The sequence below is a fragment of the Pocillopora verrucosa genome, chromosome 2 (assembly GCF_036669915.1).
Source record: "Pocillopora verrucosa isolate sample1 chromosome 2, ASM3666991v2, whole genome shotgun sequence".
Classification (NCBI taxonomy): domain Eukaryota; kingdom Metazoa; phylum Cnidaria; class Anthozoa; order Scleractinia; family Pocilloporidae; genus Pocillopora; species Pocillopora verrucosa.
Genome location: NC_089313.1, coordinates 2,943,686 through 2,959,084, shown reverse-complemented (window position 1 = coordinate 2,959,084; position 15,399 = coordinate 2,943,686). Strand labels below are relative to the sequence as shown.

Genomic DNA, 15,399 nt, shown 5'->3' with positions numbered 1-15,399 from the left:
TTCTGACTCTTAAGATATCAACACCGCAACTTTAACACTGCTTCGTTTCCGTACTGACTCTCGAGATATATACACCGCAACTTTAACACAGCTTTTTTTTCTTACTGACTTTTGAGATATATACACCACAACTTTAACACTGCTTCCTTTCTCTACTGACTCTTGAGATATATACACCGCAACTTTAACACTGCTTCCTTTTCTTACTGACTCTTGAGATATATACACCACAACTTTAACACTGCTTCCATTCCTTACTGACTCTTGAAATATATACACCGCAACTTTAACACTGCTTCCTTTCCTTACTGACTCTTGAGATATGTAACCCGCAACTTTAACACTCCTTCCATTCCATACTGACTCTTGAGATATATACACCGCAACTTTAACACTGCTTCCATTCCTTACTGACTCTTGAAATATATACACCGCAACTTTAACACTGCTTCCTTTCCTTACTGACTCTTGAGATATGTAACCTGCAACTTTAACACTCCTTCCATTCCTTACTGACTCTTGAGATATATACACCGCAACTTTAACACTGCTTCCTTTTCTTACTGACTCTTGAGATATATACACCGCAACTTTAACACTGCTTCATTTCCTTACTGACTCTTGAGATATCAACACCGCAACTTTAACACTGCTTCCTTTCCTTACTGACTCTTGAGATATATACACCGCAACTTTAACACCTTTTCCATTCCTTTCTGACTCTTAAGATATCAACACCGCAACTTTAACACTGCTTCGTTTCCGTACTGACTCTCGAGATATATACACCGCAACTTTAACACAGCTTTTTTTTCTTACTGACTTTTGAGATATATACACCACAACTTTAACACTGCTTCCTTTCTCTACTGACTCTTGAGATATATACACCGCAACTTTAACACTGCTTCCTTTTCTTACTGACTCTTGAGATATATACACCACAACTTTAACACTGCTTCCATTCCTTACTGACTCTTGAAATATATACACCGCAACTTTAACACTGCTTCCTTTCCTTACTGACTCTTGAGATATGTAACCCGCAACTTTAACACTCCTTCCATTCCATACTGACTCTTGAGATATATACACCGCAACTTTAACACTGCTTCCATTCCTTACTGACTCTTGAAATATATACACCGCAACTTTAACACTGCTTCCTTTCCTTACTGACTCTTGAGATATGTAACCTGCAACTTTAACACTCCTTCCATTCCTTACTGACTCTTGAGATATATACACCGCAACTTTAACACTGCTTCCTTTTCTTACTGACTCTTGAGATATATACACCGCAACTTTAACACTGCTTCATTTCCTTACTGACTCTTGAGATATATACACCGCAACTTTAACACTGCTTCCTTTCCTTACTGACTCTTGAGATATATACACCACAACTTTAACACTGCTTCCTTTCTCTACTGACTCTTGAGATATATACACCGCAACTTTAACACTGCTTCCTTTCTCTACTGACTCTTGAGATATATACACCGCAACTTTAACACTGCTTCCTTTCGTAACTGACTCTTGAGATATAGACACCACAACTTTAACACTGCTTCCATTCCTTACTGACTCGACATATATACACCGCAACTTTAACACTGCTTCCATTCCTTACTGACTCTTGAAATATATACACCGCAACTTTAACACTAATTCCTTTCCTTACTGACTCTTGAGATATAAACACCGCAACTTTAACACTGCTTCCTCTCCTTACTGACTCTCAAGATATATACACCGCAACTTTAACACTGCTTCCTTTACCTACTGACTCTTGAGATATATACACCGCAACTTTAACACTGCTTCCATTCCTTACTGACTCTTGAGATATAAACACCGTATCTTTAACACTACTTCCTCTCCCTACTGACTCTTAAGATATATACACCGCAACTTTAACACTGCTTCCTTTCCTTACTGACTGTTGAGATATATACACCGCAACTTTAACACTGCTTCCATTCCTTACCCAATCTTGAAATACATACACCGCAACTTTAACACTGCTTTCATTCCTTACTGACTCTTAAGATATCAACACCGCAACTTTAACACTGCTTCCTTTCCGTACTGACTCTCGAGATATATACACCGCAACTTTAACACAGCTTCCTTTCCTTACTGACTCTTGAGATATATACACGGCAACTTTAACACTGCTTCCTTTCCGTACTGACTCTCGAGATATATACACCGCAACTTTAACACAGCTTCCTTTCCTTACTGACTCTTGAGATATATACACCGCAACTTTAACACTGCTTCCTTTCCTTACTGACTCTTGAGATATATACACCGCATCTTTAACACTGCTTCCTCTCCTTACTGACTCTTGAGATATATACACCACAACTTTAACACTGCTTCCTTTCCCTACTGACTCTTGAGATATATACACTGCAACTTTAACACTGCGTCCTTTCCTTACTGACTCTTGAGATATATACACCGCAACTTTAACACCTCTTCCATTCCTTACTGACTCTTAAGATATCAACACCACAACTTTAACACTGCTTCCATTCCTTTCTGACTCTTAAGATATCAACACCGCAACTTTAACACTGCTTCCTTTCCGTACTGACTCTCGAGATATATACACCGCAACTTTATCACAGCTTTTTTTTTCTTACTGACTTTTGAGATATATACACCGCAACTTTAACACTGCTTCATTTCCTTACTGACTCTTGACATATGTAACCTGCAACTTTAACACTGCTTCCTTTCCTTACTGACTCGAGATATATACACCACAACTTTAACACTGCTTCCTTTCCCTACTGACTCTTGAGATATATACACTGCAACTTTAACACTGCGTCCTTTCCTTACTGACTCTTGAGATATATACACCGCAACTTTAACACTTCTTCCATTCCTTACTGACTCTTAAGATATCAACACCGCAACTTTAACACTGCTTCCTTTCCGTACTGACTCTCGAGATATATACACCACAACTTTAACACAGCTTTTTTTTCTTACTGACTTTTGCGATATATACACCGCAACTTTAACACTGCTTCCTTTCCTTACTGACTCTTGAGATATGTAACCCGCAACTTTAACACTGTTTCCTTTCTCTACTGAATCTTGAGATATATACACCGCAACTTTAACACTGCTTCCTTTTCTTACTGACTCTTGAGATATATACACCGCAACTTTAACACTGCTTCCTTTCGTAACTGACTCTTGAGATATATACACCACAACTTTAACACTGCTTCCATTCCTTACTGACTCGAGATATATACACCGCAACTTTAACACTGCTTCCATTCCTTACTGACTCTTGAAATATATACACCACAACTTTAACACTGCTTCCTTTCCTTACTGACTATTGAGATATATACACCACAACTTTAACACTGCTTTTTTTCCTTACTGACTCTTGAGATATATACACCGCAACTTTAACACTGCTTCCTTTCCTTACTGACATTTGAGATATATACACGGCAACTTTAACACTGCTTCATTTCCTTACTGACTCTTGAGATATATACACCACAACTTTAACACTGCTTTTTTTCCTTACTGACTCTTGAGATATATACACCACAACTTTAACACTGCTTTTTTCCTTACTGACTCTTGAGATATTTACACCGCAACTTTAACACTGCTTTTTTTCCTTACTGACTCTTGAGATATATACACCGTATCTTTAACACTACTTCCTCTCCCTACTGACTCTTAAGATATATACACCGCAACTTTAACACTGCTTCCTTTCCTTACTGACTGTTGAGATATATACACCGCAACTTTAACACAGCTTCCTCTCCTTACTGACTCTTGAGATATATACACCACAACTTTAACACTGCTTCCTTTCCTTACTGACTTTTGAGATATATACACCGCAACTTTAACACTGCTTCATTTCCTTACTGACTCTTGAGATATATACACCGCAACTTTAACACTGCTTCATTTCCTTACTGACTCTTGAGATATTTACACCGCAACTTTAACACTGCTTTTTTTCCTTACTGACTCTTGAGATATATACACCGTATCTTTAACACTACTTCCTCTCCCTACTGACTCTTAAGATATATACACCGCAACTTTAACACTGCTTTCTTTCCTTACTGACTGTTGAGATATATACACCGCAACTTTAACACTGCTTCATTTCCTTACTGACTCTTGAGATATATACACCGCAACTTTAACACTGCTTCATTTCCTTACTGACCTTTGAGATATATACACCGCAACTTTAACACTGCTTCATTTCCTTACTGACTCTTGAGATATATACACCGCAACTTTAACACTGCTTCATTTCCTTACTGACCTTTGAGATATATACACCGCAACTTTAACACTGCTTCATTTCCTTACTGACTCTTGAGATATATACACCGCAACTTTAACACTGCTTCATTTCCTTACTGACTCTTGAGATGTATACACCGCAACTTTAAGACTGCTTCCATTCCTTACTGACTCTTAAGATATATGCACCACAACTTTAACACTGCTTCCTTTTCCTACTGATTCTTAAGATATATACACCACAACTTTAACACTGCTTCCTTTCCTTACTGACTCTTGAGATATATACACCGCAACTTTAACACTGCTTCCATTCCTTACTGACTCTTGAGATATATACACCGCAACTTTAAAACTGCTTCCATTCCTTACTGACTCTTGAGACATATACACCGCAACTTTAACACTGCTTCCTTTCCTTACTGACTCTTGAGATATATACACCGCATCTTTAACACTGCTTCCTCTCCTTACTGACTCTTGAGATATATACACCACAACTTTAACACTGCTTCCTTTCCCTACTGACTCTTGAGATATATACACTGCAACTTTAACACTGCGTCCTTTCCTTACTGACTCTTGAGATATATACACCGCAACTTTAACACCTCTTCCATTCCTTACTGACTCTTGAGATATATACACCGCAACTTTAACACTGCTTCATTTCCTTACTGACTCTTGAGATATATACACCGCAACTTTAACACTGCTTCCATTCCTTACTGACTCTTGAGATATATACACCGCAACTTTAACACCGCTTCCTTTCCTTACTGACTCTTGAGATATATACACCGCAACTTTAACACTGCTTCCTTTCCTTACTGACTCTTGAGATATATACACCGCATCTTTAACACTGCTTCCTCTCCTTACTGACTCTTGAGATATATACACCACAACTTTAACACTGCTTCCTTTCCCTACTGACTCTTGAGATATATACACTGCAACTTTAACACTGCGTCCTTTCCTTACTGACTCTTGAGATATATACACCGCAACTTTAACACCTCTTCCATTCCTTACTGACTCTTAAGATATCAACACCGCAACTTTAACACTGCTTCCTTCTTTACTGACCATTGAGATATATACACCGCAACTTTAACACTGCTTCCTTCTTTACTGACCATTGAGATATATACACCGCAACTTTAACACTGCTTCCTTCTTTACTGACCATTGAGATATATACACCGCAACTTTAACACTGCTTCCTTTCCTTACTGACTCTTGAGATATATACACCACAACTTTAACACTGCTTCCTTCTTTACTGACCATTGAGATATATACACCGCAACTTTAAAATTTAATATAAATCCTTTCGTTAGGGCCCCCAGTTTGGCTCTTGTGTAATCATATCATTTGTGATACTGGAGCAATTTGTCAAAGAAAGCGCGGTAACCTTTCGATCGCTGCTTTGTTTTTAGTTTTCGTTTTTTAGTAAGTTGTTTTATTGTTACGTAGCATAAGTGCGCGCTGACCGTTAATGGCACGCGCAAAGCAGACTCGTACCTAGTCGCGCTATAAGTGTTTTCTGGGAAGAGATGACTGGACACTAGGATGGACTGAGGTGAGCGGGGTGTCATGGGAGGAGGTAAGGGAAAAATAGATTCTGGGCGCACAGTGCAATCTATTCATAGCTCAGTTGACCATCTATGCACTATGGAGATCACGAGGTGATATGGGATAGATGCAGATTTACGTCATTGAAAGAAAGTGAACTAAATCATCCTAACTTTTCACTCTTTATCATCTCTCAAAGTTTGCTGAGCGTGAAGCCCTGGGTTCGAAATTGTTGTAAGTTGTTCCCAGGAATTTGCGGTTTTTCAATATGGCGGATGTATCAACTACGGGGAGAGAAACTTTTTGTTATTTCTATAGGCTTGCATTAATATAAAAATGACACGTGAACGTCTGATTTTCTACGATTAATGTCAGTAGAATATATTTCAATTAATTTGTCATCGGTACTAAGCACAGAAAGATGTTACCGGTGATCTTTACACTGAGCTAAACTAGATGTCGAGAAACGACTTTCGTCCTAAGACGTTGAAATTTGCGAGAAATAATCCAACTTTGAGAAGTCTGATGGCTGACTCTCAGAAGTTGAAGCTCAATCACTCCATAATATCGATTTCTAATGGTGGGAGCGGAGGAAATTCAGACGGCCGCAAAGAGCTTGTTGTCCTGGGAATCGCTCTAGATTCACTTCCGAAGTCAGCCCAGTTCTTTGTTTGTTGTGGTGGAGTTTTCGTATTTTATCTGATATATGGATATGTTCAGGTAAGTAATGAGACAATATGTCTGTATAACCCCATATTTTATTATGCATACAGTTTTTTTTTATTTTTATTTATTTATTTATTTATTTATTTTTTAATGAAGAAAACAGAGCAGTAAACAATAGTTCACCTCTGGGACGAATTCTTTGTTTAAAACACGATAGGGTTTTAGTGAAATCTTCCCGAGGAATGACATTAGGTGCTAAACTTATGTAGAGAGAGATGATTCTTTTCTACTTATCACGAGCGTGGGACAAAGTGTTACAGCATCGGAACGCGGAATCCGAAGGTCTGAGGTTCGATTCCTCATGGGGACTCAGAATATTTTCTCTCTCTTACGCTCGTGACAAACGAAAAAACATCTTTCTCTATTTTCTTACCGAGCTCAAAACTTGCCATCTCTTTTATTCTTTTTGATATTATCTAGTTCTAATTTGGAAATTGAGGCTTTACCAAAAACTCTCTAACAAATCTTTTAATCAGCTTCTAGTTATCCTTTAGTGAGTCTCCCCCCCCCCCATACCAACTATGACTTTGTGATACGCCTTGCCTCTTGCTACCAAGTCACCTCTTTGTCACCCCTCTTTCCTTTTTTTACAATTTCCCCCCCCCCTCCCTCTCCCTCACTAAAATGCCTCATTCTCTAATAAGCCCCTTATAACTTCTAAAGATATTTATTTATCACAAAACCATGAAGGTGAGCCACTGTGCTCTCATCAGGAGATAAATGACCACATTTTGTGTATGAGAGCATAGTTCCCTCCCTCTCCCTCCCCCCCCTCCCCCCCCCCTAGACTGGGACATGGTCATGGTAAAAACTACCAGTTAGTCTGCCATATTTCACCTCATTATACAGTATATAATGAAGTGAAATAAATAATGAGGATGAAAACAATAATTATTGAAATACCATCTAGGAAATTTGCACAGCAGCACTATTTAAAAGATTAAAAGAATGGAATGCATATTTGACTAGTAACAGGTTTAAATGTGTGAATTGACTACATTTTCAGAATTGCCGGAAGGTTCATGCACTACTTGTGGAATACTTGAGACATATCAGAATAATGCCATGTTGCTTGTAATGTTACAAACAGCATGGTGTCCACAGCAAACTGACCTTCCTCTACTTTCCTTCAATTTTGAAACTTATTGACCGTCTTGAGTTCTGATCCTTTAGAATTTAGAGACCAACTGTTTTCTTATTTCTTAAACAGGAATGGATCTTTAGAACAGGAATGAAACCATTTGGTTGGTATCTCACTCTTGTCCAGTTTGCTTGGTATTCAATATTTGGAATATTTGAAACCAGCTTTAAAAAAGACAAAACAAGAAAGTAAGTATAAGGAGTTATTACCCTTTAGCCTTAACTAAATGAAGGTATCTGAACATTAAGCAGTTATTGGATTCAGTTTTGCTTGATTTCATGAATTAGCAAAACTGAGGTCCAAGGTTATCTGTCGAGGCAAAGGCTCGGTTAGACAACTCAGACACAAGGTTTGATAATTCATGATATTGCACAAAAACCAAATTCAAAACTTGTTTTATTATACATTTTTTTAAAAACAACACCTCTTTCTGAGTTTGTGAAAGGCTGAGGACTCGACATGGCCAAAGGGCTTGGAAACTAGGCAGACTTTGAACTTGACTTATTCCAAATATCAGTTAAACTTCTGATGCTAAATATTGTATATTTGATTGAATGCTCTCAACCAACAAATTTTTCATATTGAGTCTTAAATGTACGATAATATTGGATCAATATCAGTATCTGGGCAACTGCCCACCTACCCCTCCCCTAATCCAACATTAACCCTAACTTGTTATCAATTGACTGTTGTTGAGTTAGGGGAGGGGTAGGTGGGCAGTTACCCAGATACTGATATTGATCCATAATATTTATCCTTGTCCTCTTCTTGTTGGCAGAATTCCTCTGAAGACATATTCACTTTTAGCATTCTTGACTGTGGCCACAATGGGACTCTCTAATACATCTCTTAGCTATTTAAATTATCCTACACAGGTACAGGAATCATAATGAATTTAAAAATAAAAATAATTTTAAGTTTCATTGTCTCTATATTTTATTAACTCCTTAACCCTTTAACTCCCAGAAGTGATCAACCTGTCACTTCTCCCCAGAGTATCCTTACATTATCCAGCAAACAAGTAGTGAGAATACTCAAACTTATCAGGTACAGGATATTATCTTGATCAAATACCAAATTCTCATAACCAATTTACAAGGAAATGTGTAGCAGGTAGTGAGGAGAATTAATAATTGGATCTTGGGAGTTAAAGGTTAACATAATTCACTTCAAATTGAGAATCATTAAGCAAGATAATTTCCAATTTCTCTGTGATGAAACCACTAATTTCAGGCATTATTGAAACAGTGCAGAGTAACCCTTTGTCCTCTAAGGGTGATAAGCATCTGATTTCTCCTTACAATAACACCACCAAATCACACATTAAGGTTACAAGAATAAAGGAAATGATCACCAACTAAGGAAGCTCTTAATTGTTGATTAAAACAAATTCTCCTTGTCAGAAGCTTAGGAAATTTCTAGAGAACAGTATGGAGAATATGCATACTGATGTTAGGGTGTAAAGGGCTAGATTAAGTAACTCTAATTTATTAAATTGAGAAACTATTGACTCAAAGTTTTCTAAATTTGCCCCTGATAATTTTCATTGATTTCAGGTCATTTTTAAATGTTGTAAGTTAATTCCAGTGATGGTTGGAGGCATTATTATACAAGGTAATAATGAATTGTGATTGATAAAATGTTGCCTGGAATTGAGATATAACTATAAGACAGTTGCTTTAGCCATCATTTTACAAAGACTTTTCTGAAAAATATTTTCAGTAGTTATGATGTAATTAGGCTCCATTTCAGAATGAATTGCAATGCTTTAATTCGAAGAAGACTTCTTGGAAAGTTGTCCTTTTTCTTTGTCTGTAGGAAAATCCTACAGACTCCTTGATTTTCTGGCTTGCCTGAGTATGAGCATTGGCTTAATACTCTTCACCTTAGCAGACAGCACTGTCCAACCGGAGTTCAACCATACTGGTAAGCTGTAGCTTCCATATCTCATTTGCTCAGAAGATTGGGCACCACTTCCCATGTCATCAACCAAAAATAAATAATAATAATAATAATTATTATTATTATTATTATTATTATTATTTTCTAACAATCTTTATCTATAAGGCAATTCATGATCTGGGTTATACATAGTGAAATAAAGAGGATGTCTGCTTTGAACAGTTTATTTTTCTTAGGGGTAGTTTTGATCTCAATGGCCCTGTGTGCTGACGCTGTTATTGGAAATGTACAAGAGAAGGCCATGAAGGCACACAAGAGCTCAAACACAGAAGTGGTAAGTGTACACATTTATTTGCAAAGACCCATTTTTCAAGATAATTTGGTTGTTTGATGAAGATTACAATTTCTACCTGATAAGTTTGTGTATTCTCGTTACCTTTTGGTAGATAATATATGGATATTATAGGGAGAAGTTACGTGGTAATCACTTCTGGGAAGTGAAGGGGTAAGGTTCATAAAGCTAAGTGTGAGTTGGTTGTGGTGATCAATCTCCATACTTAGGACTTCACCCTTAAGTGCTCGGTTCGTTTGTTTTTATTTTAGGTATTGTATTCTTACAGTATTGGATTTGTTTATATTTTCGTTGGTTTGATATTTTCTGGCGGGCTTGGACCAGCTTTCAAATTTTGTGCACAGGTGAGAGGAAAGTAAGTAATGAATTGTTAACGTGGCTTTTGGTCTCACATATTCAATTACTGATTTTAGACTCTGTATTTTATGGAAAATCTGGAGATGTGGTGGGCCTGCATGTTCAGTTAGGAGGACGTTCGTCCTCTTTCTGCGTTTTTCAGAGGGACGGAGGCAAACGCGAGAAACGAGACACGCACGAGATGAGAAACGCGAAAAAAAAACGCATTTGGTTTTCGCGCTCCTCATCTCGTGCATGTCTCGCCTCGCGTGTTCATCCTCTCAACTGTCAAACGCAAAAAAATTTGATGCCTGTTCTGTACGCTACATTTTGATTGGTTCGATGGTGCGTGCGGTAAGCGCCAAAACGTAGCGCACGATTTGCAAAATGATTAACCAAAAAAAAAAGATTTTTCTGGGTTGTGTATCGGTAGTTGAATGACGAAAACTTAATTGTTGAGTTTTATATTTTTATTTATTTATTTATTTTGTAGAATCCGTTCCAAGCCTACGGATTATCATTCCTCTTCTCAATCTCTGGATATCTAGGAATAACATTTGTCTTAACTCTTATAAAAGCGTTCGGTGCTCTTCTCGCTGTTACAGGTAAACATCAAATGAAGAGCTTGCTATTCATCTTCTAAAACAACCTAAGGATATTTAATACCGAATTAATTCTCGTGCGCGATAAATCCTTACATGGTGATTCGTTCTTTTTCAGTGACGACTGGCCGGAAAGCTGTGACGATGGTATTATCTTTCATATTCTTCGCAAAACCATTCACGATTCAGTAAGTGTGCTGGCAGGAAACCTTAACTGAGCTCTATGTTTTCTTGACAAACACGGTTTTTCAATTTTTCATGAATAACTTCGTGTGTCAAGCCAAACGCACCTTGTCACATGCGATTCTATCGCTTGACACGGATCAGACGCGTTTTCCCCGGCACTTTTCGACGGTCACGTGTAATGACTTTTAATCCTTATTCGTTGTTTTTTTTCCTCTTATTGTGATTGGTCGTTGTAATTCCTCTAACGGTAGTTACCTTGTCTATCTTTGCAGCTACGTTTGGTCTGGTTTCATAGTTCTTCTTGGGATTTTTCTGAATGTTTATAGTAAAAATGAAACACGAATCAACGCATGGCTTGCTCAAAATGGATCGCAGTATTTAAAGTTGTTCTTACGAAGACAAAAGGGAACTCCTTTTATGGAAAACGTTTGATATGAGATGAGAAGTTCTATTTATCATGGCGCAAGGGAGTTATGCCAGGATATTGAGATGTCTTTTTGCGGTGTGGAAAAATTTCCTGAAACTGGAAAGATATTACGAAATATTAGTTTGGTGAGATAGAAAAGTACAGAAGAGGCAAGAATAAAAAACGGGGGAATAAGGATTGTTTAGGATGGAGAAGATTTAGACGGATTGAAGATTATGAACTTGAAAATTTCAGGGCAAATATTTCAAGATGCGTAAACTATGAACTTGTCTCAAAAGGGGTTGTCTCTATTAAAGCAAATATCTCGCTGATGCAGAGAGTTTTCGAAAGTCTCGATATCTCTCCACAGAGTGCTCTGCATATTTTGCTCTGCTTCTAACAGTCAAAGCTTTTCCATTTCCTCGCTTGTAGACTGCTAGGAATCTGCTTTTCTCTTGATGAATGGAGCGAGAGACTAAGTCGAGGAAAGATTGGGCACCAGGCCTTAGTTGTTCAAACGGTGGATATAACGCTATCTACTGGCTAAAGTACCATCCAGCGGATAGCATGCTTTGTTTTGTAAACGCTTAACCGCTGAATGGTTTTATCCAGCCTTAAAACAAGCTGGGCCAGATCGACTAGAAAGGCTGTTTCGCGACCCAATCTTTTCTCGTTCAAACGTCAGTTGTCAATTTGCCTATCGTCGGTGCTTTTGGGTTCATACGATGATAGACAGACAACGAGTTCACTTCTAGCTCAGGGGAAGGATGTACAATTTACGCTTTTAGAGAGGTGTTTTCTTGAAAATTAGTTTTAAATATTAAAGCTACACAAATATTGGATCACTTATCTCATCTGAGCAATTGCGCACCTACCCCTTCCTTAACCCAACTTCAATTCTAACCAGTTGTCAGTTTACTGTTGTTGGGGGGGAGGAGAGGGGGGGGGTGGGGTGTAGGTACGTTGTTGCTCAGATACTGACAGCGACTTGAAATCTTTACATGAAAATTGGGAAAAACTAATCATTTGAAACATCGTAAATTATGGTTTTGAAAAGAGGGCCGTGATGTGATCAATCTTTATTTATTACATTTTTTGGATTTGTTCATGAAGTTGACCTTTTGAGCTTGTCACGAAAAGCTATTTCCTCAAAAAAAAAAATGAAATATCGAGAGAGAGGCCTTAATCTCTTCGCTCTCATCGTCAGTAATGTCCGATTTCAGCAAATTTGTTTGATATGATATTTATAGATTATTTCATGGGGAGGGTACGCGTACGGTATTTTCGCATGAGTTAGTATTTTCGCTCAAAATAGTAAACTAAGAGATGCGACTATTTTTTCATTATAGAGAAATATTTGGTTGAAAGATTTAAGTACTTTGATATATGAACGATATTCTTTGTCCCTGCGTAATACTTTCATGGTACTAATGATTTTCCTTCTCCATCTCTGCTTTCTTTGGTGGAAAGCATTTATGATCGGTTGTATCGTGGGAAGTAATGAGTTTTATGTGTGTTTTTTTTAGGGTGGTTTTACCCCCGTTGTGTCCTTTGCTGTATGAAAAAATAAAGGCGGAAATTTAATTTGAAATAAGAGAATAATATTATAAATACGTTCAGAAAAGTTGCTGAAGAGATTTATCATTGTGCTAGTAAATTAATTTACACCCGTCGCTGAAAAAGTAACGACGAAACGTCAAGCGGAAATATTGCTTCAACTTTAAATTGTTCTTATTTGTAAGGTGCGTGTGATAGTTGCATGCAATATCTCTGCCTAATTGGAGTAAAACGCCCCTGTGTGCTGAACTCCAAAAGAAGCAGGCTCACGAGATATATTCTCTCTTTCGTGCAACGGGGTCCCTTCATATGAGAGTGACCATTTGAAACTCCGAAACGGAAACATCTGTCACCTGCCTTGAACGCCTACTGTTGCAGAGAGCACGTAGCCCGAGCTAAAACTTATACCAATCGCTTGAACTTGACAAACGTTAAGTGGCTTCTTCCTGTTCTTGAAAGGATCTCAGTTCTTCCTGTTTCGAAAGAACAAAAGACGCTAATAAATTATCAAACAGCCTGTCCGAAAAAAAAGCCTGACATGAAAGTCGCACTTAAACTCGGCGATATTTTTAAGGTTGCCGAAACAAAGCAACAAGCTGTACATGAACGAAACAGAACGACGCCTTCTCAACTGAGAGCAGGGTTCAGTAGTGCTTCCGGACAGAATAAAACAAGCTAATTGTTATTCAGACGACTTCCTTCGGGTGCAATACAAGCCTGAGATGCTTTTCTGCATTTTAACATATCTCTCAGTTTGAAATTCCCAAAAGTTCCCGTCATATTAAATTCTGACAACTTTATTTAAGATCGCGTCAAGTCTTAGGGCTTTCGTCGCGGGTAGCCTACCTTGAGTGACCTTTCAAAGACGCACACGGATATTTTCTAAATCATGATAAATCGAGGGGTATTGTTTGTGGTTAATCAACTCTGCTCGCTTCGAGTATCGATCATCATGATTACTGGGGTGGATCGATCGGGGGGGGGAGGGGTGGGAGGGAGGTAGAAACATCACCGTTAAGCTATTTCTCACCTTTGTTTCTTTTTTGAAAAAGAAAAATGTTTACGGTTTTAGGATATCACCGTAAAGACAGTTCAGAGCGTATATACAACCAAATTTTTCTCCTGATGTGAAATGATCTCGTCAGTTTGTAAGAGAGTCTCCCCTCCCACACCTTTAGGGATACTAATCGAAACAGGTCACGATCTTAAGATGCGCAGCGCAAAACTTGTGTTCTTTCAACGGTCGGTTATGACGACTCTGCTCTTTTCAAATTATTACTTTCACACCTAAAAATCTCCTTTTTTAATTTAAACGATTGCAAACAAATTCGCTCGAACGATAAATTTGATTAAGAACCCTGTAAGCTGTTTAAACATTACATTTGCTAAGCACCCTGCCGAGTATTTTTTTTTCCTTATATTCTATGCTAATTTGGCTTCGATTTAAAGCTGAATAAATAATTTTCACCGCCTTAACTATATAATCTCCCCTATTATAAGAATCCGTGGAAAACTTTACTATGACGTCGTCGAAACTGCGATTGGCTTTCATTGTGGCATATGTCAATCAATAGGCTGGTGCTGCCATTCTGAGAAAGCAGGTATAACTTCCGGTGCGATAGGCGCTGTCTCCAATTTACGGCGTGGCAAGCTGGTCACAGCTCTGTTTATTCATCTGTTCAACTCCTGTATCTTAACGATCTTTTTTCGCTGAACTTGATTCAGTTGGATTCGCCATGGCAAGACAGTGGTCTCACGGATTGTTCGGTTGTTTTGATGATTGTGGCACATGTCTCGTTACCCACTTCTGTCATTGCTACACGGCTGGCAAGAACGCCGAGGCGGTCGGAGACAGTTGCCTGCTCTGTGGACTGGCCACTTTTGTTCCGCTGGCAAACATCTTCTTCATGGCGCAGATCCGTTCTAAGATCCGGGAACAGAAAGGCATCGATGGCACGTTCCTGAATGATATTCTGGCGACTTGCTGTTGTCCTCTTTGCATGCTGGTGCAATCAGCCCAAGAAGTAAAAGGCAGTCCTGGAGCCATGTCCATCGCTCGGTCTTGATCGATGTGCGGCGTAAAAAAAATGTTGCCCATAAAGGTATTCTCAACCAACTATCTCAGTGACTGAATTTGTTTTTAAAGGCTTCAAGATCAAGATACAGTCCAAGTAGTGACTCCATTGGCGTAAGATATCAAAGCATTGTAATACATCTCTTCGTAACGCCTATAACTCTTGTTATTTTTGGTATTTTTACTGACGATAATGATTCTAAAGTGCTTGAAACCCTAAAA

General features: G+C 38.3%; 2 protein-coding genes across 2 annotated transcripts; both read left to right on the top strand.

Moving 5' to 3' along the window:
• Positions 1 to 6,163: 6,163 nt before the first annotated feature.
• Positions 6,164 to 13,135, top strand: LOC131770401 (adenosine 3'-phospho 5'-phosphosulfate transporter 2). Its single transcript, XM_059086108.2, has 10 exons — positions 6,164 to 6,615; positions 7,832 to 7,950; positions 8,541 to 8,637; positions 9,319 to 9,376; positions 9,581 to 9,688; positions 9,901 to 9,998; positions 10,268 to 10,360; positions 10,846 to 10,957; positions 11,073 to 11,142; positions 11,413 to 13,135. The coding sequence occupies exons 1-10, from the start codon at positions 6,352 to 6,354 to the stop codon at positions 11,570 to 11,572; spliced, it is 1,179 nt and encodes a 392-aa protein (XP_058942091.2). The 5' UTR covers positions 6,164 to 6,351; the 3' UTR covers positions 11,573 to 13,135.
• Positions 13,136 to 14,839: 1,704 nt separating this feature from the next.
• Positions 14,840 to 15,169, top strand: LOC131770402 (uncharacterized). The gene has a single exon (XM_059086109.2). The coding sequence runs from the start codon at positions 14,840 to 14,842 to the stop codon at positions 15,167 to 15,169; it is 330 nt and encodes a 109-aa protein (XP_058942092.2).
• Positions 15,170 to 15,399: the final 230 nt, after the last annotated feature.